We start from the raw sequence: 27,406 nt of genomic DNA, 5'->3' as shown, positions 1-27,406 counted from the left end.
TTGATTTTGCCTTAACTGAACATTTCAACCATAGCACCTGTGCTATGGTCCACAGCAGTAGAGGGAAGCCTGCCCCTCCCCCCTCTGCTGTCCCTCCTTTAGTGTGGTTCTTCATTAAGATCCCACTAAGTGCATCGAATCGGTGGGCTCTCAGGCACAGTTAGAATCTGAGCTGCAAGGGAGTTGGGAAATCAGAGCGTAGCGCTCCTGTCTGTAGCACAGGAAGAAGAGGTGTCACCAGGAAAGGGTATTGGTGAAGCCAATCATGGCATCTATTGTGCTTCATAAAAACCTTGAGACCTAGACTCCACCCCTGCCCCACCACCCCAAGTCAGCCATTTGCTTTTAAGGGCAGATGGCCTCTGTTCAGGCTGAGGCAGAGTTCACTTTTAGCACAGCTTTCACCAAGGAGTGAAGATGTGGTAGCCTGGGCATTGGGGTCCCGTCTGTTCCCACCCCAGGCAGAATGGGAAGGGCCTGGACTGGGCAGCAGGGCCGTGCAGAAGTTCACACTGTGTCTCTCTCCTCTCCCACAGAGATCCCTCAGTGTGCTGGCTGCAACCAGCACATCCTGGACAAGTTCATCCTGAAGGTTCTGGACAGACACTGGCATAGCTCCTGCCTCAAGTGTGCAGACTGCCAGATGCAGCTGGCTGACAGGTGCTTCTCCAGGGCAGGAAGTGTCTACTGCAAGGAGGATTTCTTCAAGTGAGTGGAATCCCAGCATGTCCTTGGATACTTCGGTCTCTCCCTAAGTAGTGAGGAAGTGGGGACCCTTGGCCTCCTTAGGGGGTAAGGGAATCCTGCTCAGGTCTCCTTTCTTGTCACCCACCCATCACCACCTGAGGGCCAAAATCTCTGTCTCACTTGAGCACTGAAGGAAGCAAGCTCGGGAAAGAAAGCAGCCAAGGGGGCAGGCCAGGCATTCTCAGGGTGGGGTCCTAAAGGAGGTGCTGTTTCTGTCTAGGTGAAATGGGCTGGGGGTCCCTGGCTGTGTTGTGCCAAAGACTTTCTCAGCTGGCATTTGAGTTTGTGTCCCCAATGGGAGGATTGTCTGTGGCTGTTTCCCAGGTTGTGTCAAAGAGGCTGGGAAGGCTGTTCCTGGCTGGAGTAGAGCCAGTTCGGATTGACATAAGCTTAAATGGAGACAAGATGATAAGGTGGTAAAGTGTCCAGACTCTGCCTAGATAGAACCTACTTACTGGCTGTGTATTCTTGGGCAATTACCTAACTTCTCTGTGCCTTTGTTCATAAACCAGGGCTGCTAATAGTAGTTCTCGCCTCGTTGGGTTGTTATTGGCTCTAAATAGGCTGACCTTGTAAAATTCTTAGGTGAGCTGTCAACCTGAGCATTGGTTCTAAAGATGGTCCTGGGTTTTAGATTCTAGGCTTGGGTCCATCTCAAAAATCCTTTCAGAGCTGTAGGTCAGTGTGAGATGACCTAAAATGTATTTTCCATGTCATTTAGTTTAGGATTGTCCTCCAAGGATCCATTATCCGAGGCACATACACCAGTGCCTTAGCTAATAGGGACCAGCCAGCCATGACAAAGCTGTGGGTGGTCACTGCTCAGTGACACTGGGCCTTGTGCTCAGATATGGCAGTCATGGGAGTGCAGCATGCTGCCATCGAGGCCACGGAGGCCGGAGCGTTCAGCCCCAGTGACTGACCCTAAAAGCACATCCCTGTGTTGACCTATGCGAGCCATAGCACTGGAGGAGATGGAAGCTAGAACCAGCAGCCCTGTTTCACGGATGGGTGTTCTTGAGGACGCAGAGGCGGGAGATCCCAGATGCAGAGCACCATTTCTCCAGGTCTTCCAGTGGTGGAGCTGAACTTCGGAGAGCTCTCACAATTTAGCTGAGGAGCACCTTATAGGCCTCATTGGTCACAGGGGTCACTCCTGGGCTGGGTTTGGGATGTCCTGTTGTCACTATCATACTTTTTCACATCTGTACAGCTTTCTCTGTGTGCATCCAGGTGTGACTGAAGGAGGGGGGCAGAGCTCACATGGCACATCCAGAAGTGAAGGTGCAAATGGAGGGGCAGGCCTTCTGTCCCTTCTCTCAGCTTTTGGTGCATGGTTCTCCATCTCTTCTTTCTGTTTTCCCCATTTCTGGCTCTTGCTCATTTCCTTTATTCTTTTCTTTTGTCATGGGACTTGAACTCCAGGCCTGGGCACTGGCCCTGAGCTCTTCAGCTCAAGGCTACCACCCTACCCCTTGAGCCACAGCACCACCTCTGGTTTTCTGGTGATTAATTGGAGATAAGAGTCTCACAGACTTTCTTGCCTGGGATGACTTTGAACTTCAGTCCTTAGATCTCAACCTCCTGAGTAGCTAGGATTACAGGTGGGAACCACTGGCACCCAGCTACATTTCCTTTATTCTGATGTGATGCTGTTCCTTTCCTTCTGCCCACATGGTTTCTCCATGAGAGGCCAGAGATGGCCTCTCTCTTCCTGCCTAAGTGATGCCCTGGCTGAGCACCATGACAGCTCTGGATGGAGTGAATTCCATGGTGGATTTGTGTGTGTGTGTGTGTGTGTGTGTGTGTGTGTGTGTGTACACTCAAGTATATGGTGAGTCTGAGAGCAATAACAGGCAAAAGAAGGGAAGGAGGAAGCAGGAGAGGGCCTGCCCTTGGGACTTGGGTGGGCTCCCCTGGGTTTCTGAGAGGGGTGCCATCTCCTGGGGTATCTCTGCACTTTTGGAGAGCCTCAGTAAACTTCAGAGATGAGGACAGAGACCACATCTCCATCTTGAACTTCCAGGGATAGATGTAGGGGAGGCACTGACATGGCCTCGAGTCAGAACTTGGTCTATAAGGATTCTGGGTGTTCTCATCTGGCAGGTCAAAGCAGCCTGTGGGGTCAGCAGCCATGACCAAGTCTGTCTCTCTAGACCCCTACCTTGAGCTCATTGCCTCAAGGTCCTGTCTGGGCTTTGAGTTCTGCCTGACTTAGGAAAGGGAGAGGTAGAGAAGGAGGGTGCCACGGTGCAGGTTTGGGAGAAGTAATGGCAAGGAAAGAGGCTCTCCTCAGGCCCAGAGTGTGAGTAGAGGATGGGTTACCACAGGCCAGAAATAACAAGTAAGACTTCCTCACCCAAACTGGTACCCAGAGCCCCAGCCTCCATAGCTTCCTACACCACAGTCCATAGTTGGACCTTTTCCAGGGCTGCAGCAGTAACCTCCAGACTGGTCTTACCTCCTTGGAGCCCACAAGCCTCCCCTTGCTAGATGAGATGTCCTTCCTCACAGCCTGAGTTCTCATCTGCATGCTAGCTCCTCCAAAGAGCCCTGATGTACGCAGAACATTCCAGATGCATTTATGCCATTAGAGCCTCCTGGCCTGGGCATCCTGGTCCTTGCTGATTGCTTTCCTCAGGTGCCCAATACCTACTACCACCTTACAGTGCCTGACTCCATGCTTGCCCAGACTGTGCCCCTCTTTTAAGGATGATAGCTACCCTGCCACCTACTCTTCATGTGTTCATTCATGTGGCTTGTATGTCCAGTTCCTAGGCAGAGTAGGCTCCCTTAAAATCATTGCAGCTCTCTCTCCCTTTTCTCTCAGGCATGACTCAGGCCAAACTGCTTTGTTCATTCTTTGTGCGCTTGTTTTATCCTTCTTGTTGGCTAGAGAAAAGGACCTACGAGTTACTCCTTAGTTTGTCCTCCATGTGAGCACATGATCCCGAGGCTCGCCCAAAGGCTGTTGCAGCAAGGAGTAAATTAAACAGCGGGTTTACACGGGCTTCGGTGGCTACTGTGTTTCTACTGTGTCATGCCAGGTCTCTTGCAAGCCAGGCGGCAGAGGCTTGTACCCTTTGGTAGTAGTCACGATTATTCCTCTCCCTCTGCTTTCTTCACAAGATGACTTGTCTAGGTCAGCATGCAGGGAGCTGGCCACAGGTTTGGTGCTGAATCCAGGCCATTAGCATTGTTATGAGTGCTGTGGGGAGGGAACTTAAAGCTGAGATGATTCTCTTCTTTGCCAATGGAGGGCTAATTCAGGTGATGTCTGGGTCCCCTCAAATTCCCCAGAGAGTCTGAATGTTGGCGGTTCATGCATGTTATGCTAACTATTCAGTAGGCTGAGATGTGAGGAGGGTGGTTCAAAGATAGCTAAGAAAAAAAAAATCTGAGTCTTATTTCCAATTAAGCAGCCAAAAATCTGGAAGTAAAGTGTGGATCTGTGATAGAGCACTAGCTTTGGAAGAAGAGGTACAGGACAGCACTCAGGCCCTGAGTTTCAGGCCCTTGTATAGGCACACACAACAAGAAAAAACAAAGGAAGGTGGTAGGTTTGTAGGTGCCACCCAGGTCTTTGGAGCCATGACTGCTTAGACAGGAAATCACAAACGCAAGCTTTGTTCTAGGTGTTATGGGGTCAAGAGGAGGGGCTCCACACCCCTCCAGGTGGGGATTCCACGTCCCACCAGAGTCCACCACACAGAGGCAGTCTCATATGAAAAGGTGAATTTATTGGGGAAGTAGATTGTGAACTGACCGGCCAGGGACACAGTGCAGACTCGGGAGCTGACACTGTGACCCCGAGCAGCACTCACGTGGTCAAGCCTGGCTGGATACAGGTGGTTGATGGGATTGTTACATACACAGAAGGGTCACATAGCCAGGTGCAGCCACACGCAGGTAGCCAATAGGGTTACATCCTAGTGTTTGAATTTACCTATCACCTTAGTTAGAATTGGCACGCAAATTGGAAAGGTCTCCACACAAAGCCGACCCCCTCCCCACCCAAGTGGATATCCCTCCTCATGGGGGTGGGGAGAAGGTCAAGATTGCCCCTCCCTAGAAGGGCAAAGGCGACTGGGCTGTACCAGATATCCCTCCTCATGGGGGGGGGGGTTGGGGAGGTCAAGGTGGCTGGGCTGTACCATTGTCCTTCCACCATGGGGCGGGGAACTCTTAGGGCATTCAGGATGGCGCCAGTTTCTGCTCCCCTTAACACTAGGTAAGGACAGGGAACAAGTTTTCCAGGTCAGAATGTCTTCCTCTCCCACTCTCAGGGACCTGGGTCTCCACTGCAGCTCACTACATGCGAGCTTCTAATGGCACACATGCAATGGTGACAGAGAGAGCCTTGGGGGAGGATCGTGGGACAGTCCCTGGTGCCAGGGCTGTGGGAGGAGTCTCCACCAGTGTGGGTGCCTTATACTTGAGTCTGCTTAATACATTCTGAGGTGAAAGTTAGAAAGCACTGGTCTAAGCCAGAGAGAATCCTTTCTCCATGCTGCTTGAAGAAACGGAAAAAGGAAAAAAAATCACCATCTTTCTGTTCAGAGGCAACTACAAAGACACTGGCTTCACTTCTCAGTCCTGTGGTTTTGAGTCCCACGACAGATATTTTCGTCTTTTTGCTTGTAACAAGGGCCAAGGCCAGGGTCATGGACACTGCTATGCACAACCTTTCTTGCTGTGCAGCATCACAAATCAAGATGATGATGTGAATTATGCCCTTGGAAGCTTCTCAGAGAGCTCCTGGAAAAGAAAGGCTAGAAGTCAGGATTTCCCCCAACCTTCAGCCAGGGGGCTGTGGTAATATGGATGATGAGCAGCAGAGGGCGATGTTCATTTATACCCAGATAAAGAAAAGTGCTGGGAGGCAATACTTTGTGGTTGTTGCATTTTTCTTGGGGGATGCTAAACATATTTAATTTCTTTCCTTTTCTTTTTTTTCTATTTTTAAACTTGAGGTCTCATGCTTTCTAAGCAGGGGTTCTACACCTCTAGCCCCTTTTCTCCTTTGCTTTATTTTTACTTTGTAAATGATTCTCCCTACAATCTCTTGAGTGGCTGGAATAAACAGGCATGTACCCTGATGCATGGCTCTTTTAGTGAGATGGAATTGGGCTAACTCTTTTGTCCACACTGGCCTGAAACCTCTCCAGAGTAGATAGGATTATAAGCTAAGCCCCCACACTCTTTCCTCGCTCAGTGGCATGGCATGATATTTGCATTGTTTATTATTTTTGCTTCGTGGGGGCCTTGTTTTCCTTTCTCAATGCAAGTGAAATTCTGAGGCTCTAGAGGAGAAGCACTTTGTGGGCTAGTGATTTGCTCTGAGTCTGGCGGTGAGGTCTTTAAACATTAGAAGAACCCATTCCTCACCATATAGCAGCTATTTCAAGGCCTGTAACAACTTGAATCACAAGTCCAGGGGCCAATAGCCTCTTGCAATGCATTTGCCAGGCAGGTCTTTCTGGACCCAAAGTCTAACATGTCACAGGTTCCTGTTTGCAAAAGGGACAGGGCTTGAGGTGAGCAGGTATTAGGGAGTAGAGCTCAGGGCCATCTCCTCATTTCCAATTAGATTTTACAAGGATCCTGGATCACTCTCTAATTCCGAAGCCCATTTCAATAGAATGTATTCTCTGCTCCAAGTGCTGGATTCAAGTGCTGACTCTGTCAGGGGCCAGCTGGGCATCTAGGCAAAGTCCTTAGTCTCCGTGAACTTCAGTTTCCTCCTTCGGAAAAGCCAGAACCCTATAGTGCCTGCATTAGAAGAGGACAGACCCACAGGAACATTCTGTAAAATGCTTCTTATGAGTTATTAAGAACAGTGTGGTCTGGTGAATTAGCAAAGATGCTGCTTGTCCCCAAACAAGCAGGTAATGGACTCCCACTGAGCTGCTGAGGCAGGGAGAAGACAGTGAGTGACCTAGGCCAGCACAGTGTCCGGTGCCTTATGGGTATCTCTGGGTATCTGGTTCTGATAAGTTCCACTTAGCCAGCTGCCCCCAGGGGGCCGGGCTGGCCTGTCTCCATCTGGGTGGATCCTGCTCTGGCCTCCCCCAGTGATCACGGCTTCCAGGAGACATGACTGCTTTCAACTGCCTTGAGCTACTCAGATCTAGGCAGAGCAGGCTGGCTGAGTGGGAGGGTTCACTGGCAGTGTGGCAGGGATTAAACCATAGGACAGACAAGCCACATTGATTTACATGAAGACTTGGAGACAAACCATTGATTATTATGACAAGTGAATAGTCACTGCTATAGAGCTGGAAGACAGCAAGGTTCACAATAGGTTCAGGTGAGATGAAAGGATTCCAGGACATTCCAGGCAGTGGGAGCTACAGGCTGTGCCCTGGGCATCTGAACTCTGTCCTCAGCCTCCAGAGGTGTGGGGAGAACCTCAGGCATTCTAGGGTGTTGCCACCCTAGGATCCTGTCTGAAAGCCTCTCCTCTCTTCTCAGGGCACTCTCTCTGCCGCTGATGCCCTCCCTCTGCCAGACAGGCAGAGCTGGCCATAGCAAGGGCATCCCAGCCTGACTGAGGCTTCGATGTTTGGGAGGGACAGTGTGTGGGCTGCTTTGCGGCCCCTTCTCTAGCCCATCAATCTCAGGACTGTCAGCCACGGGCAGGTAAGCAGTGTCCTTGGGTCTGCTGTGATTGATCCCTGCGGTCCAGGACAGGTGTTTCAACCTAGTCAGCCCTGCCGGTTAGGCTGTCACAGGATGGCTGCACACAGGTCTTCCATAGTGACTGGCATCTGGCTCTGGGTGCCCTCTGTTCTTCATCTGGGCAGTGGGCAGAGGCCTTGAGGACATGGTTCATATGGGGAAGTCAAGAAGTATCATAAAGGGGATAGGCTTGAATTCAGGATCAGTGTGGACTTGGGCTTCAGGCCTGCTTATGAAGCTCTGTCCCAGCTCTACAATGGGAAGGAAACTCACAAGTCTTTGCTTTTCTTGAGTTCCTATGAGGAATGAGTTACAAGGTGTCCAGGCCCAGTGGTTGCTATGTGTGTCTATTCTCAGGGTGGGGATCAAGCATCCATGTGTGGGGTGTGGTGAAAAAGAGAGAAGGAGATTCCTAGCCAGAGGTTGGGAGTGATGTGACCTCAAAAAGGGCAGAAAGAGAGGGGGTATGCAGGTGTGTGGTGAGGCTGGGTGGCAAGTATGGCAGGTCATTGGAACCAATGTCCACACTTTAATGTGGGAGTGAAGGGGGAGCCATCCCAAGTGTCTCTCCCATAATGTTGACCCTTCCTGCATGGTCCAGAGGTTGGGGCAGCAGCCATAGCCCTTGACCTTTGTTTCACAGAGCCTGGCCCCAATCCTGGCATGAGGAGCCCATGGGCCTGGGTGGCTGCAGGGTGGCCTGCAGCTGCTGTGTGTCCCATTTATCTCTGGAAGTGGGTACTGCAGTTCTGAGATTAGTTGTTGGTTTTGGATTTGATCTAGGGTTGGATTTTTGCTCAGCTACTTTTTATTTCTGATAAGTACAACCTCCCCCAACCTATATCTCTAGCAGAGGAACCCACAGGGGGAAGGTCTCTTTGACGTGTTGTTTTCCATAATTTCTGAATAGTTTATAGTGTAATTCCCTCCCTAAGCAAATTAAACCTTTTAAGGTAACGATCAGATAGTCTAGATAGTGGCTGTGTGTGTGGACATTTGTAAGATTCAGACATACTGGTGGAGCAGTCACAGTCATTTGTGACAGACTGTAATCAAGGCAGAAGCAATTACTTAGCCCAGCAGATCCCCTAGGGACCAGCGACCACATATCATGTGGTGATGAGCCTAGGATTATCCGTCTGCCCGCCCTGAGCGCTCTCATTCAGCTGCGCCCAGCGAACAGCCTGCTGGAGCCTGGCTTGGAGTGGCAGTCTCCCTGACATCTGTGGAGACTATACGTCAGGGACTTTCCTGCCATGGGGGAATCTAGCTGAAACTAAATAGCTGCAAATCACACAGTACCTGGGCTGTGGAAACAGAGTCTCTGAGCAAAGTGAGGGATGTGGGCGGAATTCTTTCGTCTTGGGGAAAACATTCCAGCCCGCAGTGGCAAGTCCTTCTTCTCCCCCTCATCCCTGACCCTAGCAAGTCATGGGGGATTCATCCCCAATATTTTCTTGCCATTCCTGCTGCCTCTTTCCTGTGGTCCTGGTCCACACCTCTGTACCTCTGTTTCCTACTTCCCACTCCTGTCCTTGTCCTTCTGTCTTCCTCAGCCTGTAAGACCTCCCTTCCACCCTCCCACCGTGGCCGGAAGCTTCAAGCTCAGCATCTAGGTTCCCTTTATCCCCTGCAGATTCTGTGGCCAAGGTCATAGCAGGACTTGTCAGAGCATGTCTGGCTTGTTATTTGGGTGTCCACAGAACTTTCTGTGTCCCTGAAGCCCACTGTGAGGAACGAGAAGCCACAGGCATGGATTCTTTGGCCAGTGTTGTGAGTACAGCAGACAGCCTGGTAAGCTGGGTAGGCATTCTGTCCCTGAATTCCCCTCTGTCTGTCTGTTAATGTTTTCCATTAGAGACCCTTCCATTACTGAGTGAGACCCTAGATCTGGAAGGAGTTCAGCTGTTCCAGGCTGAGTGCAAGTTACTCAGGACCCTTGGAGTGGTCTGTGCACAACTGGGCAGGGCTAGCCATGTTGCTAGTTTATCATGGCTGGAGCTTCAGAAACCTGGGATAGCTCTTCTGCTGTAAAGCAGGAGCATAAAGCAGACATCCTAGCTGAGTCTCCTATGCAGGCTGGCGTGGTTGCAGATGAGCTGATTAACCTGGAGTGAGGAGGGCTTATTAGCTTCTGGGAGAGATAAGCATCATCTGCCAGTGACAGGGAGCTTGGGCCAGCCAGATGATCGCTCCTAGCCTGTTGACATCTGTGTAAAGGAAGTATGAATTCAGGCCTCTGAGGGCTATTCTGTGCTTTAAATGAGATAGATGGCATGAGTTCCTTTGTACATATTTCCTGCTTGACGTGTGTTTACAAAAATGCAGGAATTAGTCTGGACTCTGTATAAAGGGACAGGTTCTACAATCCCACTGTCTTTTGAAGAGCAAAGCCTTCCACAGCTGAGATGGAGAGGATGTATGTCCAAAGAGAAGAAAGGCAGAGCTGGGCTCTAACTTTATCCACTAATGGAGTGGTGTCATCTTAGGCCAATTATCTTTCTTTGGCTCAAGTTTCTTCCCCTGCTAAGAGGTTGGATCAGGTTGGCTTCTTCAGGAGTTTTCATCTCAAAATGATGAGCAAATGCGCTTTAAAAAATAGCTGGGTACAGATGGTGCACTGTGACCCTGGCTCCTTGGAAGACTGAGATCGTGGAGGATCGTGGTTCCAAGCAAGCTTGGGCAAAATATTCTTGAGATCTCATCTCAGTCACGGTCAGCATTGTATGAGCCACTAGTCTCAGTCATGATGGGACATGTAAGATAGGAGGATCACAGTCCAGGCTAGCAGAGGCAAAAAGTGAAACCCTGCTTCAAAAATAAACCAGAGTAAAAAGGACTGGAGGCATGGCTCAAGCAATAGAGCTCCCACCTAGCAAGCATGGAGCCCAAGATTAAATTCCAGTACTGTCAAAAATAAAGAAATACATAAATAACAGAATAAAAATGTTAATCTAAAGGCTGGACATGGTGGCTCATTCTTGTAAATGCAGAAAGCAGAGGCTGGGAGGATTTTGATCAAAGGCATTAAAGACAAGCCTGAGAAAAAAGTTAGTGGGACACTCATCTCAGTAAGCGGGCATGATGTCATGCTTCTGCTACCTGAACTATGGGGGAGACTGAAGGGAGGAGAATTGTAGTCTAGGCCAAAAACACAAGATCTTACCTGAAAAATAATGAAAGCAGAAAAGATCTGGAGGTGTGTATCTCAAGTGGTACAGTGCTTGCCTAGAAAGTGTGAGGTCCTAAGTTCAAATTCCAGTATCCTCCTCTACCGTTTTTGTTTTTGTCTTCCATGGGGCTGGGCATTGTGCCTGAGTTTTTATTTTTTTTGTTGTTTTGGAATTCTATTTTCTTGTTTTTTCATATTTTTTATTGTAATTAATAGAAGGGTTGTATTATATTTACCAGATAGAAGGTGCATTACTTTACAAACATTGATACCCTCTCTCATGTCTTGGTCCCCATTTCCCTCCCCCAACCCCTACCCCTCATCTTGTTTTCCCCCCTTCCCTATCCTATTTCAAATAACCAAATAAACATATATACAATATATCAGATAACAAGGTAAAATACTGTAACAATATGAGATAATCAAGGGACAGCAAAAGAGATGAGAGATAACATAGTACATTAAGGACAACAATCACTCATTATATGGCTTTTGTTTCTATATCCTGGAGGTCCTTTCATTTAGCGTCATACCATATGGCTTTATGTATCTAGGTTTTGTTCTATTGTAAATCTCTGCTAGGAGAGCCCAAGATTTCTACTGATTATGACAAATGAGGGAAACCATTGAGCCCATGTTCCTTTGAGTCTGGCTTACTTCACTTAATATGATTTTCTCTAAGTCTTTCCATTTCTTTACAAATGGGACAATGTCGTTCTTTCTGATGGCAGCATAGAATTCCACTGTGTATAAATATCACCTCTTGTTGATCCACTCATCAACTGAGGGACATCTGGGTTGGTTCCATATCTTTGCTATGGTAAGTAGTACTGCAATGAACATTGTTGTGCTAGTGGATTTAGTATGCCCTAGTTTCTGGATGATTGGGTAAATGCCAAAGAGTGGAATTGCTGGGTTATAGGGGAGCTCTAAGTTTAGCCTTTTGAATGCCTGAGTTTTTCTGCTCAAGGCTAGCACTCCACCACTTTGAGCCACAGCTCCACTTCCAGTTTTCTGGTGGTTAATTGGAGATCAGTCTCACGGGCTTTCCTGTCCAGACTGCCTTTGAACTGCAACCCTCAGATCTGAGGATTTGAGTAGCTAGGATCTGAGTAGCTAAGATTACAGGTGAGAGCTGCCAGCGGCCAGGTCACCCTTCGCCCCACTTTTTATTATCTTCAAATAGCTGTACAGAGGGACTTCAATTTAACATGTCCATTTATGCCCACAATCCATTTTGATCAGAGTCAGCCCAGTATTGGCAAGCAACAAACCAAACCCACTGCATAAAAAGCCTGAGTACAAAGCTGTGTCTGGGGCTCAACTCTGGTGGGATAGGTAGGTGCATATGTGATGATATACACTTGGCAGGGGCACGTACCACCCTCAATGCTTAATATTCTCCAGATGTGACCACAGGCTTGGGCGGAGCTTTATGTGCTGGTGACATGGCTGTGGCCTTAGAGTGGGTAGTGATATATGTTGGAAATGCTGGTACCTACAGTAACAGTAAATATCAGCAACTTACCTGTCAAATGTGGTGATAGATAAAAGAAATACATGTAGGGAAGTGTCAGCTAGGAAAAAAATATACAGCCTGCAGTAAATCACCGCCAAGCAATTAAAGCATAAAATCAAGTTATGCAGTATTTTGTTTCCCTGGGATGGCACATTGAGCTGTGGCAGCTCCCATACACGCCAGGCTGGCTTGGGGTCTGGGTTGCTCCCTATCATCTTGCAATGGCCATGTGTGAAAGAGGCATGTTGAGGAAGAGCTCTGTGTTCAAACCCCTGCCCTGCCATCTCAGTTGTGAGGCCTGGGCATGATGCCACAGGCACAGCCACTCATTCATTTACAGAACATCACCTGGCCAGGCTCTGCTGGGGTGCTGGATTCAGTAGAGGAAGGAAGACCATAAAGAACAATGCTCAAAGCAGCTCTTGAGCTGAGTGCTCTGGACAGGAGAAGGGAAGTTCTGGGGGTGATTAAGGAAGACCTGAGGAGGTGACAATTAGGGGGAGACCTGTAGGAATGGCAGGAGTGAGCCATGCAGATGTTGGGGAAAGAGTGTTCCTGACAGAGGAGTCAGTACCCGGAAGTAGGGAGTGGAGAGGGTGGTGAGCCGGGCAGAGTGTGGGTGTGAGGAAGGAGTTGAGGACAGAAGGCCACGAGTAGAATAGGGGTAGATTGTCAGCCATCAGGAACGGCTTTGGCTTTGGCTCTGAGGAGGGAGCCATGAAGGTGGGGAGGGTGGTTTGAGCAGGGAAGATGGTACATGTGGCCTCAGTTTCCATGGTTACTGTGTGGGGAGACCAGGTCATGAGGGACACAGGTGGCTGCTGGAAGGGAGGATGCTGGCCACCAGGGACAGCTGTAGGGGTGGATGGGGGGCAGAGGAATAGAATTGAGAAGCAGCCCAACACTTTTGGCCTAAGTCAGCAGGATTTCCTGACAGAGCCAATGGACTTCAAGTTCTGGGCCTGCGCAGTGGAAAGAATGAAGTTTCAGCAATCTGCAGGGAGCCAGTTCTGAGGAAGATCAGGAATATCTTAGGAAGGCGCTGGGCATCAGGATCTCCCACTTTCTGGGGTCTGGGGCGCAGGGGGAAGGAGAGCCCTACGGAGTGAGAGGGCAGCCAGGGCAGCAGGATCCCGACCCAGGTGAGCCCTGTGGCTGCAAGGTCAGGAGAGACGGGAGCTGCCGCTGGTCCCCATGCCAACTCTCCTACGACCGCCAAGTGCAGTGTTGGCTGGCTGTCGAGGCAGCACACTGGCTGGATTCAAGAGAAACCTGTGGGAGGTGTGTTGGAGTCCTTGCTTCTAGAACCTCCTGAGGACTTTTCTCATCTTGTATTTCAGAGGGATTTTCAAATGTCGCAGTAATAGCACACGTGTGGGCTGATGGGAAGGGCCTGGCGACAGGGGATACGGATGCTGTGGAGGGCAGAAGAGACAGGGTTGGTGGGTCTGAAGGAAGGCGCTCTGTGTGAGGATGGAGGCGGGCCGTGAACACGGCAGAACTGGACACCTGGGGTGAATGTTTTAGCTATGGTGAGTGGGTCAGAGGGAGCACCAGGAGCTCTTCCTAGAGCAGCTCATTCTCCAGGAATAGAAACTGGTCCACCAGCTGGCTCCCAGCGAGAAGAGGTTGTGAAGGAGACAGAAACAGCCCGTGGATGTATGATTTCAGGACTGTCTCTCTGTGTCTGTCTGTCTGTCTGTCTGTCTGTCTGTGTCTCTCTCACTGGCTTTATGAGGTAGGGTCTTACTTATAGGCCAGGGTGGCCTTAAACTCTCGATCCTCCCACCGCCGAGGTCTTCTGAGTACTGAGATCAGAGGTGTGCCCCACCCTGCCCCACCCCCACCCTGCATATCAATTTAGTCAGCGAGGTGATGTTTTTCCTTAGCTCTGCTTAGTAGCTCAGTCCTGGAGCAGGGAAGATGGAGAGGATTAGTAAGATAGTCCATAGAACCTTTCCTGGGTAAGGAGGAGGGTGAGACCACCAGAGGAATGACGAGCAGGTGTAGGCAAGTGAGAAACACCGTCCCTGAGTGGTTGGAATTAGCTCACTGCAGGGCCCTCTGGAAGGAGCATGCCCAGTAGACTGGAGGCAGGGGTCCCCCAGTGTGTGGGACTGGAAGTTCTTGCAGGGTTTTGGCAATACTGGGGACAGAGCATTAGGGTGAACAGCTGAGGAAGGGTCGAGGCTGTGACCTTCAGGAGGAGTGGTCAAAGGGCAGGGAGGATGGTCTGTGTGGTATGGTGGAGTAGTGCTGAACCAGGACTTAAGGGACTGAATGGGGTGGCAGTGACTGTTACAGACAGGGTAAGAGGCCACATCACAAGGCTCTTTGTATAGTAGGTGTGGTGCATAGCAGCTCAGTGACCTTCCTTAGCAGCATCTCAGGGACTAAACATGGGTATGCAGGTGTGATCAGGAATGGCACATGCAGTCAGGGATGTGCCAGAAGTCTGTGTGTCCCTGCCCTAGGGGGTGGCTCAGAGAGGCCCATCTGTGGCAGCAGGTGGAGGCAGGGGCTCAGGCCGGGCGCAGAGGGTGGGTTCAAGGATGGTTCTGAGAACCAGCAGCATCACCCTCTCACACCAGCCAGGTGAGGTCAGAGTGTGGACCCAGCTCAGCCCCTGAATCGCAGGGCTGGGCCCTCCGAACTGCTCGGACATGAAAGTCCTCAAGTTCTAGTGTAGAGAGGGGTAGCTTTGTTGCTTGCAGGTGTCAGCTGAGTTGTCTCAGGAACACCAAGTTCAAACCCTGTTCTCCCTCACTGCTGGTACAAACTGGAGCCACCCCTCAGTTGCTGAGCCTCTCACCTGTGACGAGGCATTCTGTTCCCCTCCATTCACTCTGGGGACATTCATGGGATGCTGGCAGGTGGGCAAGTGTCATGTTGTAGCAAACCGCAGGCTCACTGCAGGGGCTGGACTCACTTCCCTTCGTGCTCTGCTGCTGGGAGCCATCCGTCCTGATGACTCAGATGTACATTTCATTTATTTATGTCTTTAGTTTTTCTTTTCTTTTTTTTACTTTATTGTTATCTTAAAGGTGATGTACAGCGGGATCACAGTGACATGAGTCAGGTAATGAGCACATTTCCTCACATGCAGTGTCTTCCCTTCCCTCACTCTCTCCCAGTCCTTCCCTCCCATATCCACCTATGAGTCGTATAGTTCACTTGGATCAGTACCCAGTGCATTCCACTGCTGCACTTTCTCACCCTTTCCCCTCAAGTTCCATGCAGATGAACATTTTAAAGAGTAGTTTATCCTCCCTCCCTCCCTCCCTCCCTCTCTCTCTCATTTCCTCCCTCCCTTTCTCCTTCCCTCCTCCTTCAGTGAGTCTTTGTTGCTTGCCTAATGTGTGCTGAGAAGGGATTACAGGGAGTTCCCTGTGCTATCAATCAGAGGAATAAATAATATCAGGAGCCATTAGCAAGTCCTTCCTCAAACTTTCTATTTTGTTTTTGCTGTGTTGGGAGCAAACTCAGGGAGGGTCTCGTGCATGCTACATAAGCATTGTGCCTATGGACTAACCTGCACCCCAGCACCCTTTCTTGCATTTTAGGGTCATTGCAGATCACTTCCAGCTGCCTCTTCTGGGAGAGTGGCTTACCCTGGAAAGTCAGGGCTGGCAGGAATGCCTTTCTGCAGGGCTAGGCCAGTGGACATGATGTGTCCAAGTGGGCTGGCTTTGTATATAGTAGGTAGTTAGGGATGGCACTGAGGGAGTGCTGTCTGGAAAATCCTCAGAAGCTGGTTTCCTGGGCTGGTGTCCCCCATTCTTTACCCAGCTTCCTTCACCATTCTCAGTGTAGCAGCCCAGGATTTTTACCAATGGCTACAGAGTCACAGGAAATCGAGTGGCCTGTTTCTCATCTGTGACTCTGGTCTGAAGTCTCTGGAAGTGGGGGAGGGGCAGTGTCTTCACTCCCACTTCCATAGGGCAGTACCTGATCCTGGGCCTGTTGGCTCTGACTGGATGTGAGGTGGGGGTGCACTGGGGGCTGGGACATCCTGGGGAACTCTGGGGATTATAAGGGTACATGAAGTGATTCCTATTTCCCCCCAGCGAGTATCCCATTAGCTCTGCTCTGGGGGGAGGGGGGAGAAAGGTAATGAGGAGCAACTTCCACTTAGCATTGGTATAAATCCCACAATCAGGAAAATTGCTTCAATTGCTAAAAAATGCTGGAAAAGTCCATTTATTTTTCATTTTTCTTGTGCACTTGCCACCCTTGTGCATGAATCACTGTCAGGATGTAGATTAAATTTATACCCCTGTTATCTTTCATGTCTCTGGTGCTCTGGTGTCAGCTGGGCTTCTGGCCACTGAAAGCCCTGTCTGCCTTTGTGAGGTAAGGAGTTGCAGACCTGTTATGCAAGAGGCCATAGGAGGGTCTCTGCTCTGTTCTGGACTCCTCCCTCAACCCTCCACTCCTCAGGCCTCTGTCTACTCTGGGCCCATATGGCAGGATTTGCTTTTGGAAAAGTCTGGATAGTCTCTGGAGCAACTCCTGGCCCAATATCTTCAGCAAAGGCTTTGATTTCTCCTCTGGATTCGGGGTGTTTTGGAAGGGTTTGATGTTGGTGGAGGAGGCACTGATCTACTCACCTAGTAATTGATCCAGTGAGAGATCAGAGATCAAAGGCACAGGCTTTTTTTTTTTTGTCCTTGTACCTCAACTCAGGGCCTGGGCATTGTTCCTTGAGCTTTATTTGCTCAAGGCTAGCACTCTATCACTTGAACCACAGCTCCACTTCTGGGTTTGGGAGTAGATTATTGGAGATAAGAATGTTACTGATTTTCCTGTTCAGGCTGGCTTTGAACCTCGATCTTCAGATTTCAGCCTCTTATATAGCTAGGATTACACCAATAGCTAGAATTACACCAATCCCTTGTGGCTCAGGCCTTTTTGAAAATGCTCTAGTCACACACATGCAGGCTTTCTTTCCCTGTGTTTGTGCAAACACACTTTGTTCTCCACCCTCAGGTTTAGTCATCTTCACTCTCTAAAATCATGGTTCTTTATTGACCGATTTCACTCTTTAACAAGTCTTCAATGTCTGGGTCCTGCATTGCTTTGAAAAATCAGACAAAACTCCAGGTGGTCCTGAGGCAGGATTCTGAACATTGCAGGGGTGGAGGCAGTGGAGGATGGTCACAAAGCACTCCATTAGAAGCCCTGCTCCCCCTACAACTAAGGTGCATGCATGCCAGGAATGCACAAGATGTCTCTGCATGCCAACACTCTTGTACTGGCTGCAGCAATGCCATCCCCAAACCACATACTGCTGGCTCTTGGGGAGCTTCTCAAGTGGATGTAGAGACCCCCACTTTTCTCTGGCACACCCTAGCCTTGGCAGGGGGTTCTGAAGCGGCAGTTTGCTATATGCTGTCACAGGCCTACAGCTCCTCAGCAGGTATCATTACTGCATAAGAGACCCATCAATCCGCATTAATCTGGGATTCATCATGATAGCCATGACCATAATTAATTTATTTGGTATTAATGTGGATGAAATATGTACTGTCCTTTCAGGGGAAATCAGGCTGCCTATAAGCATTAGTTAAAAGGACCATTAAAATCAAACCTTCCCCAGATCCATTAGGCGAAGTCTTTCATCCTGAAGAAGATAAAGTTCTGCTGTGTGAAGTGTCATGAATAATTAGGTTGATTGCTGTTTTAAACTCTGCCCTCGCTTCCCAGGCCCCTCTTGGCTTCCTCCCTCCCAAAGTGGGGACAGTCCACCTGCAGCAAGGCCTCCCACTTCATTGTCCTGGGCTGTGCCCGCCCTGTGACAACTGTCGTGACTCCACATACCTCTGCAGCTGCCAATGAATCTCTGTCTCTTCCTTCTAGCCCTGGCACAGGTTGGCCACGGGTAATTTCCCTCTTGCTTGGCCAGCCCAGGAAGCTGTACTGCAGCATTTTCCAAAATGAAATCTGCAGACATTTCATCCTGAAAATGTCACAGGGGCTTGACAGTGTGACTTCCTGGGCCTACTTCAGACCATTTGTCCATAGGGTGGGGGTGGGGACTTTCCCTTGTGCCACATAGAGGGAAATGGAGAGAGAGAAATAGAGGAGGAACAGAGAGATGAGCTATCAGGAACACTGAGCTCTGCTGACAAAGTGTGTTTTCTCCAGAACGCCTGTATGGACACAGGCAAGTGCTGGCACTCAGCCATGCAGGGAGGAGTGCTCAGGACATCTAGGCAGAGGTGGGTGGCTGGGTGCTTTATACACCGCAGCCGCAGGGCAGACACAGTGTCCTGTGAGACTGGTCTTCTGGGAAGCGCCTGGAGGGAGGCACTGGGCACCAGTGGGCTCCATGAAGAATTTAGAAGCCCCTCGCTCTGTCTCCGTGCATTGCTGGGTGTCAGTTAGGCAATGTCAGCTGTGGGAGGGGGAAGGAGACTCTTGTTCTGACTCAACACCTCCATTTGTGGCAAAGGAGCCTCAGACAGGAAGGAGTGAGGCTAGAGGATAGGCATGAGGGTCGTGGGGGGCTGATGCTGTGGCTGTGGACTGGGTGGGTGGAGGAATGGTGAGGGAAGGCACTTTCCAGCACACGCCAGCATGGTCTAATCATTTATGCCACCTTGACAGGCGCTTTGGCACAAAATGCACGGCCTGCCAGCAGGGCATTCCCCCGACCCAGGTGGTCCGCAAGGCCCAGGACTTTGTCTACCACCTGCACTGCTTTGCCTGCATCATCTGCAACCGGCAGCTGGCCACGGGGGATGAGTTCTACCTCATGGAGGATGGGCGGCTGGTGTGCAAGGAAGACTACGAGACAGCCAAGCAGAATGGTAAGCAGCGCCGACCTGCACAGCCTTCCCAGGCCGTGCTTTTGAGGGGCCCATCCCCCAGCTTCGTATCTAAGCAGCCTGTGAGCCCTGCGTAGTGTCCTCCTCTGAAAAGTGTCCCCACGCTCTACCTCCAGAGTCACCTGTTAGCGCTTCTGGGCTTCAGTGAGCAGCAGAAAGCTGCCTCCCACAGCGGAGAGGACTGAGCGCAGCCGTGATCTCACTGCTGCCCTTGCCTGGTGCAGGCTGGGAGCTCTGTCTACTTGGGAGGCTCTTGACTTTTGCACAGTGCGGGCACCATCACCTGGGCACTGGATGTTCCCAACGCTGTGCGCACGGATTGCTGCAGCTCCAGTTATGTTGTCCCCATCCTCCTCTCCACTGAGGGCTCTGACTCCTTGGGCTTCTGAAGCCACATATAGGGGCAGGAGTCCAGTGTGTCACCAGCCACATTTAGGGCATCTCTGTGACATGCCTTCCCCTGACTCTGCCCTGGGGCACAGCCTACACCACAGTAGGAGCTCCCAGCCTGGGCACAGGCTCAAGTTGGGCCCTGGCATAGCCACACCTGGAAACCCAGGCTCATCTGTGCAGTCTGGACGGCAGCTGCTCTTGCTCTCTATGGCATGCTGGCAGGGAACTGCAGACCTTTTCAGTGAGACCCTACCTGTACATTCTTAAGGCCAGGCTTCTTTACTTCCCATCCACAGCTGTGTTCACAGATGTGTGTGTGTGTGTGTGTGTGTGTGTGTGTGTGTGTGTGTGTGTGTGTGTGTGTATTGCCCAGGATCTGAATTTGGGGTTTGGTCAAATTCAACCTAGGAATCTCAGACCCATGAACTCACAGAACATCAGGACTTTTGCCTTTGACATTTTTTGTAAAAAATCAACTCAGGAGTGTTTCTGAGGAAAGCAGCCCTCGTCAACAAATGTGGGCTTGCTGGAAAGAGGAGAAGAAAGGGACAGAGAGGGGGGAAAAGAAAGAGACAGAAGGGAAGAGGAAGCTGGAAAGAGGCAAGGAGAGAGAAGATTGAAAGAGGGAGAGACAGAGACAACTTCATGCATATCCTTTCAATCATCCCTGAGCTCATAGACTTCACAAAACACCACCACTGGTGCTTTGGAGACCATTAGGATGTTACAGAAGAGCAGGAGGGCTCTTCAGGGGCAAGATGGAGTCAAAGGAGCCATAGTACCTTAGGAATAAGCACCGATCCTCCTTACCAAAGAGCACCAACACCGCCTCCTTGGAGTCCTGCCCAGAGTGCCAATGTCAGGGGTCTCCTTCAGGTCCTGCATGCTCTCAGCCCAGTGTCTCCTGGCACTTTGGATGGCAGCAGTGGACTGGCAGTAACATTGCTAGGGAGGCAAGCATGGTGGTGGGGTCATCCATTTCCAGAGAAAGATGTTCCCTGCAGGAAACCACTGAGGATAAAGGAAAGATACTGAAATTCATGTCAGGGTGGGGTGAGGGTCCCGTTGAGCCTGGACCTTCCCTCGAAAACCAGGTAAGGGTTGAATCTTAGCTTCTTAGCTAAACATGGGGTAAAATGATGCAGCCATACTGGGCTACTGTCTGAGATGTAAGTAGGGAGCAGCTTGCGAAATGGTATGCCATAAGCAGGGGACGGTGGCTCACTCCTATAATCCTAGCTAGTCAGGAGACTGAGATCTGAGGATCTTGGTTCAAAGCCAGCCCTGCACTAAAGTCCGTGAGACTCTTTATCTCCAATTAACTACTAGAAAACTGGAAGTGGCTCCAGGGGTAGGGTGGTAGGCTTGAGCTGAAGAGCTCAGAGACAGCACCCAGGCCCAGAGTTCAAGCCCCACCACTGACAAAAAGTAAAAAAAAAAAAAAAAGAAATGGGATGCCATAGAAGGGACCCATGTGGGAGAGATATGTAGACAGGGAGGTGTGCTGGGGCTAAAAACAGTGGTTCTTCCAGCATGTTCCCCAGGGGTCCTCAGATTCTGGAGTCAACACGATGTACAGTCCCAGGGATCTTAGTTATAGGATGCTTGTTTAGCTTTGCGTTTGTTTTCATTCTGCCCAGCTACTGCTCTAAACCTTCTTTCAGGTTTGTAGTTCCACCCCTTGGGCTAAAAAAATAATCTAATAGCAGCAATTTGCTCCTTCATGAGAGGGATTTTGTTCCTTTATCCCACCTCCTTTGGACCGGTGCATTTGCAGTCAAATGAGGTCGAATTATGTGCCAGGGACAAGTTCTAGGAGGCTCTGCATAATTCAAAAGTAACATATGTTAAGACTTAATTTTTCCATGGGAATTAATGTAAAAAGTAGGGGGGAGGTGTGTTCTGCACACAAATCCATAACCAGTGAAGTGTATTTCACCTTAATGCTACTTTTTATTTTCTCAGCATTATCTCCGGCCTCCTCCCCAAGTGCTCTCTCCTAAATTAACAGCTCAGGGTGTCGTGGGCCTGCTTGGCCTTCCTCTCTGCGTTTTATCACATTTAACTTCCGCACCAAAGTTATTGATTTTCAGGTACATTTTTCAGCATGAGCACTGTCATTGCTACTTAATGAATACTTGGATGACATTGTTATAGGATATAAAAAAGATTTTAAATTATAATAACAGTGAATGTTAAAATAACAGCATAATAGTCCCCATAGTCATAGGAAGAACTTTCTCTGTAAGTGGTGGCATGGCATCACTGGGCCTCTAACCAGGGTGACAGGTATACCCTGGGGCATCTGGCTGGGGTGAAATTAGTTTCTAATTCACTACGCCACCCTATTAAATCATTCTCTATTATTTAAGCCTTTTTGGTTTTGGTAGAAGGTCTCAGTAAGTAACCTACACTGATGTTTGAACTTGTGATCCTCCTTGCCTCAGTCTCCCAGTGCTGGTTCTACAATGCACTTTTTGGTAGTTTATTTACAATTTTACACACAAAGACTGAATATTTAAATGTATATGATGTCACATTTGCATAGTTCAAGTTTGTATGAGACAGTGCCATTCTATGAGCTCTGTATCTATACATCTGAGCAGGAGGGACTGACCCTTCCCAACAATTTAAAGCAAACCTTTTCAGAGGTTTTCCTCACTAAGTAGTACTGACAGCCAAGGAACTCTCCATTACTTCCCTTTTGGCTTTGGATGACAGCAGGGAGTGGGGTGAGAGCTGTTCGGGGGATGATGTGGTTTGTCGGAGGTGCAGGATGGTCACGTGCACGCGTGTAGCGTGGGTCTGAGTGCACAGCTACTTAATTCCTGGAACATGGTGTCCCGTTCAGGGCAGGTGCTGCGGCCTCAGCTTCAGAGAACTGGGAGGCTGCGCACCCAATTCTTTCGCTCACTCACTTGAAGGCTGAACCTTTCATGTGAAGGTTTTCCACAGAAAGCCTTCAGAACTGTGAGGAATGAAGGCACAGAAAGCTCTTCGTGAGCCCAGGCTCACAGGAGGTGCTTAATCAACATTGGTTATTATTATTGCTCCTCACAGGTTTTCTTAAATGGAGTGAGAGGGGGGAGGAAAGGCAAAGAGGAAGGTGGAAATGTAGCAGCACAAGTGAGGGAACACACAGAAGATGAGAGCCAGTGCCCACCTTATGCCCCTGCTTTGCACAGAGGAGACTGAGGCAGTGGAGGGGACTGGGGAGGGAAGGTAGCAGCCGTTCACCCCTGCCTGCCTCACTGAATGCTCAGGTGCAATTTTCAGTGCCTGACTCTGAGCAGACAAACCAGCATTGACTAACAAGAACTTCAGGCAGTTGGCTTAAAGCCCATTGAAGGGCTAGGGGCAAAGGGGAGGCGGTGGAGACAAGCCTGGCAAGTGCAGGGCCTCAAGCTCAAACCCCAGTACTGCCAAGGAAACAAAACGAAACCACCACTAAAGACTGTTGGCCAATGCATTGCTCTGGTCATTCTTTAGTCCAGTGCTGTTCAAAAACTCAGATGAGGGGCCAGGAGTTTGGCCTAGTGGTAGAATGCTTGCCTAGCATGCACAAAGACCCAGGTTCGATTCCTCAGTATCATATACATAGAAAACCAGGAAGTGGTACTATGGCTCAAGTGGTAGAGCTCTAGCCTTGAGAAAGCCCCAGGACAGTGCTCAGGCCCTGAGTTCAAGCCCAGGACTGGTAAAAAACAAAAACAAAAACACTTTGATGATCCATCACAAGAAAGAAATTTTAGAGTTAGGGACATAGCTTAGAGCTAGAATGGTCAACATGGCCCAAACAAAACATAAACAAAGACAAATAAATAACTCAAGACATGTTTTATGAAACAATGCTTGACTTATCCTACTCATTGCTTTAGTTTTTTTCTAACTTTTGGAGGTGTGTGTGTGTGTGTGTGTGTGTGTGTGTTACTATTGCTTGAATTCAGGGCCTTTTGCTTACTCAGATTCTTTGCTTGGCTGGTGCTCTACTACTTCAGTCATGCCTCCAGCCCAGCTTTTTGCTGGTCAGTTGGGGATGGAGTCCTTGGATTTTTCTGCCCAGGCTGGCTTTGAACTTCAGTCTTCTGATCTCAGCCTCTTAAATAGGTAGGATTACTGGCATGAGCCACCAGCACCTGGCTTCCCACTAAATTCCTTAAGAACTCACTGGTGGGTTCTAACCCATCAATTGTCAACATAGCTTGGATGATACGCCAGGTATGGGCTTCTTCCAGTTGGGAGCCCCAGGAAGCCAGGGCAGAGGTGAGAGGTGGGGCCTGGGGCCACGGAGGACCAGCTTTACTTTAGCTCCTTTATCTCACAGCCCTGCTGGCTCCCAAGGATGTCTCAGCAGTGAGCTTGCCATGACAGGGAAGTGTGGCCTGGTGTCTGTTCAGTGTGATGGCAGGCTCTGTGGGGCTGGACGGGCTGTGAAGGGAGAGAGGTTTCTGAGGTGCGCTGGGACAGTGAGCACCTCTTACCATGTGCAGAATGTGTGCTAGGGACAGCTCCCTAGAGTGATGTTCCCTGTTCCTCCCACTGTCCACAGAGCTGGAAGCCCACCTGGGGGAGGAAACGGGAGAGGTTCAACTGCTTTGGCTGGTTTCATTGCAGATGACTCAGAGGCTGGAGCTAAGCGGCCACGGACCACCATCACAGCAAAGCAGCTGGAGACATTAAAAAATGCCTACAAGAACTCGCCCAAGCCTGCCCGGCATGTGCGGGAGCAGCTGTCCTCTGAGACAGGCCTGGACATGAGGGTGGTACAGGTGAGATGCCATCCTGCTTTGCACTCAGAATAAGGGAGGGATGGATGCGGGGTGGAGTCCCATGTCTGTGCCTTTCCACCTGCGGTCACAGACAGAATGGTAGCTCCCTGGGGAGCTGGCTCCAGGCCACGACCATGGGGGCATTTGCCAGGGGGCCAGTCCCGAGGGCCAAGTGCGAGGCAGTGGGCACGTTGCACTTTGGTCTTGCACTCTTCACCAGGGCTTCAGTCCATTTCTAGCCATCTAGCTTGGGGATCTGGGGGGACTTTGGGACTTGTGGCAGACACGCTTTAATGTCACTGTGCTTTGTGGCAGGTTTGGTTTCAGAACAGAAGGGCCAAGGAGAAGCGCCTGAAGAAGGATGCAGGGCGGCACCGGTGGGGACAGTTCTATAAGAGTGTCAAGAGGAGCCGGGGAGGCAGCAAGCAGGAGAAGGAGAGCTCTGCAGAGGACTGTGGGGTTAGTGACAGTGAGCTGAGCTTCCGAGGTGAGCAGGGCTGGAGGGACTGAGGCTGAGGCCCTGGTAGAGTCCCCTGGGGAACAGAAAGCCCTGACAGGTAGAAGGAATCTAGTGTGTCACTCCCTTGAACACAGGGATGCAGTAAAGGGTAGGGAAGAGGTTAGCAGCTTTTTCTAAAAGGGCTGAGTAGAAAATAAGAGGACAAAAGGCTGCTGAAATGTGGAGGCTGGTTTCTCTGGGATCCAGCCTGGCCCTGGCTGTCCCATGGCCCCCTTCCCTGCTGATGGAGGTGCCCTCAGCAGGTCATGTGGCTGGACACAGGTGGCTGTGCTTCAGCCTTTGCCCCAGCCCTGCTCTGGTACTTCTGTCCCCCCCCCCTTTTTTTTTCACAGGGTTATGGGCCTCCTCCCAGCGTCCCTTAGAGTAACCTGCCCCACCTATCGTGGTGGCAGGAGGCCCCGCTCAACAGGCCTTTCCCTAGGAAATAACACTGTGAGAGCATGTGAGATGGGGCACTGACGGAACTGCAATCCCTTCCTTCACCGCTCACTTCATCTTGTATCCTGCACACAGCTTTGCAGCATGCGCTATGTTCCAATTTGTGCATCAGCAAAATTGCAAATTACCGCATGATGTCTATCCTCAGGTTGTTTGCAAATAACCATAACTGTTCTCGATGACTGAGTCCTCAAATGAGGAAAGTCTTCTGTGGGAGAAGAGAAGGGGATTGATTGAACTGGAGATCAGAAACCTCATTTCCAGGATGGCTCTGTCAAAAGGATTCTTTTCTCCTAAGCCTCAGTCTCTCCATCTACAAATGGGGAGGATCACCTTGCCGCCTACTTTACAGAGCCATCTTAGGGCACCATGAACACAGCTAGCTGTGGATGTGCCTGGGGAAAGTATGTTTATCCCCACAGGAGCTGTGGCCCCACAGAGGGCGCTGGCCATAGGTGATGGCAGGTACAGGCCAAAGGCCAAGCCAGTGAAGATGACCAGCCCTTCATCTTGTTCCCTTTTGAAGGCATGAGCTCCTCTCCCCTCCACATTTTCATGGGTGGAATGGAGGGGGGCCCAGAGGGATGAGAGGTTGAAGTCTAGCCTATCAAGGCCTTATATAGGAATTGATGTGCAAACCTGGAGGTTTTCTGCCAGGAGGGCAATACCCTGAGAGGACTGCGCTCAGGAGATCTCTAGCTCCTGAACCTAGATGTTGGTCTCTTCAGTACACAGGGCACAGGGGCTTCTGCTCACTTTCTGGGCGTCTTGTCAGGATTGGGAAAGTTCCTAAATTTCATCTGAGCTACTGAAATCCATGCTTAGAGCACACAAGATTGCTAAATTTTGTTTTGTATTCACTTCTGTTGGGTACAATTGGTCCTGGGTTATTAGATCACTGTTCTCTCTGGGTAATATTAAATCTCTTATATCTTAAGACAAAACTTCACTTACGTTGGAAAGACAAGTCCTTTCATGTGACAAGATTCCATTTACATTTCCCCGTAGTGAACTAAGAAGGTGTATTTGCCTTCAGTCATCCTTGGTCCCCAAGGAAGATCTTACCGGATATAGAGAGAAACCATTTTGAACCTTCTTTTCAGGTAGGCTAGGATTTTGTACACAGGTCCCGAAGTGGGATTTGGCTGCCCTCATCATATGGTCTTGATTGTTTCCCAAACCAAGCCCTTTTCTTGGATTGAAATTGTTCAGAGGAAATCCTGTCAGCATAGTTTTACTTTGTGACATGGATAACACAGCTCACCAAACCTGGTACATCCATATTCCTCAGTGTAGCCAGAGACTTAGTACATGAGCCGTGGAGAACCAATAAGCTCACCAACACATGTCCAGCTCTGTGGATACATCTGGTCTCTGCAGGTGATTTTTGTTTTAGACTGGGTTGGTCTCTGGACGTCAGGCTGACATGTCTGACCTGTGTTTGGCAGTGAGGGAGCTGCCATCCTTGGGCATCTTTCCTGGTCATGTGTATTATTGTTTGGGACAAGCAGGGACCACCAGAGTCCTGGCAGCTGATAATAAATCTCCGTTCTTTTGTCCACAGAGGATCAAATTCTCTCAGAACTTGGCCACACCAATAGGATTTATGGCAACGTGGGGGACATTACAGGCGGACAGTTAATGAATGGGAGCTTCTCCATGGATGGGACAGGACAATCCTATCAGGACTTGAGGGATGGGAGCCCCTATGGAATCCCCCAGTCTCCATCTTCCATATCGTCCCTGCCATCCCACGCTCCTTTGCTCAATGGGCTGGATTACACGGTGGACACTCACCTGGGCATCATTGCGCATGCAGGGCAGGGAGTAAGCCAGACGCTGAGAGCCATGGCTGGGGGACCCACCTCTGACATCTCCACAGGAAGCAGTGTAGGCTATCCTGACTTTCCAACTAGTCCAGCTTCTTGGCTCGATGAAATGGATCATCCTCCTTTTTAAACTTTTCTCCCTATCCTACCTGTCCTTCTGGCTTGAAAGAATATCTTCAAGAATCAAAAGAGATTTGCCTTTTAAGGATCAAAGGTGCGCCAATGTGAATTTCCATTATTTTCAATGGAAGTCTTCCGCTGATTTTAGAAGTCTGTGAGACCACACCAGGGCATTGCGTTCTTGGGAGGAGGTGGAAGAGTAGACTCGTCTCAGCCACAGCACAGGGGTGGACAGTCTAAAGCTCTAGGGATGCTGGCTTGTTGGCTTCCTCCTTTCCCACCCTGTTTAGAGGCTTTGGCTGCTCAGTGCTTTGACAGCACAAGGTGACTGTGACAGGCTACCTGGCCTTTGGGAACTCTGTTCTACCTGGTGCATCTCACACTGGCT

At 49.9% G+C, this 27,406-nt stretch overlaps 1 protein-coding gene across 1 annotated transcript in view; it reads left to right on the top strand.

The window, feature by feature from the left end:
* Lhx4 (LIM homeobox 4) overlaps nucleotides 1-27,028 on the top strand; it is a 42,430-nt gene extending 15,402 nt beyond the window's left edge. The window contains exons 2-6 of the mRNA XM_090339767.1: nucleotides 537-708; nucleotides 18,729-18,931; nucleotides 23,957-24,111; nucleotides 24,427-24,598; nucleotides 26,634-27,028. Of these exons, the coding sequence (XP_090195893.1) occupies nucleotides 537-708; nucleotides 18,729-18,931; nucleotides 23,957-24,111; nucleotides 24,427-24,598; nucleotides 26,634-27,028 (1,097 nt within the window). The remainder of the gene's footprint in view (nucleotides 1-536; nucleotides 709-18,728; nucleotides 18,932-23,956; nucleotides 24,112-24,426; nucleotides 24,599-26,633) is intronic.
* The last annotated feature ends 378 nt before the right edge of the window (nucleotides 27,029-27,406 follow it).

This window comes from Megascapheus bottae, chromosome 10, assembly GCF_031878675.1.
Source record: "Megascapheus bottae isolate mThoBot1 chromosome 10, mThoBot2.hap1, whole genome shotgun sequence".
NCBI classification, from domain to species: Eukaryota; Metazoa; Chordata; class Mammalia; order Rodentia; family Geomyidae; genus Megascapheus; species Megascapheus bottae.
This window is presented reverse-complemented; position numbering and strand designations above follow the sequence as displayed.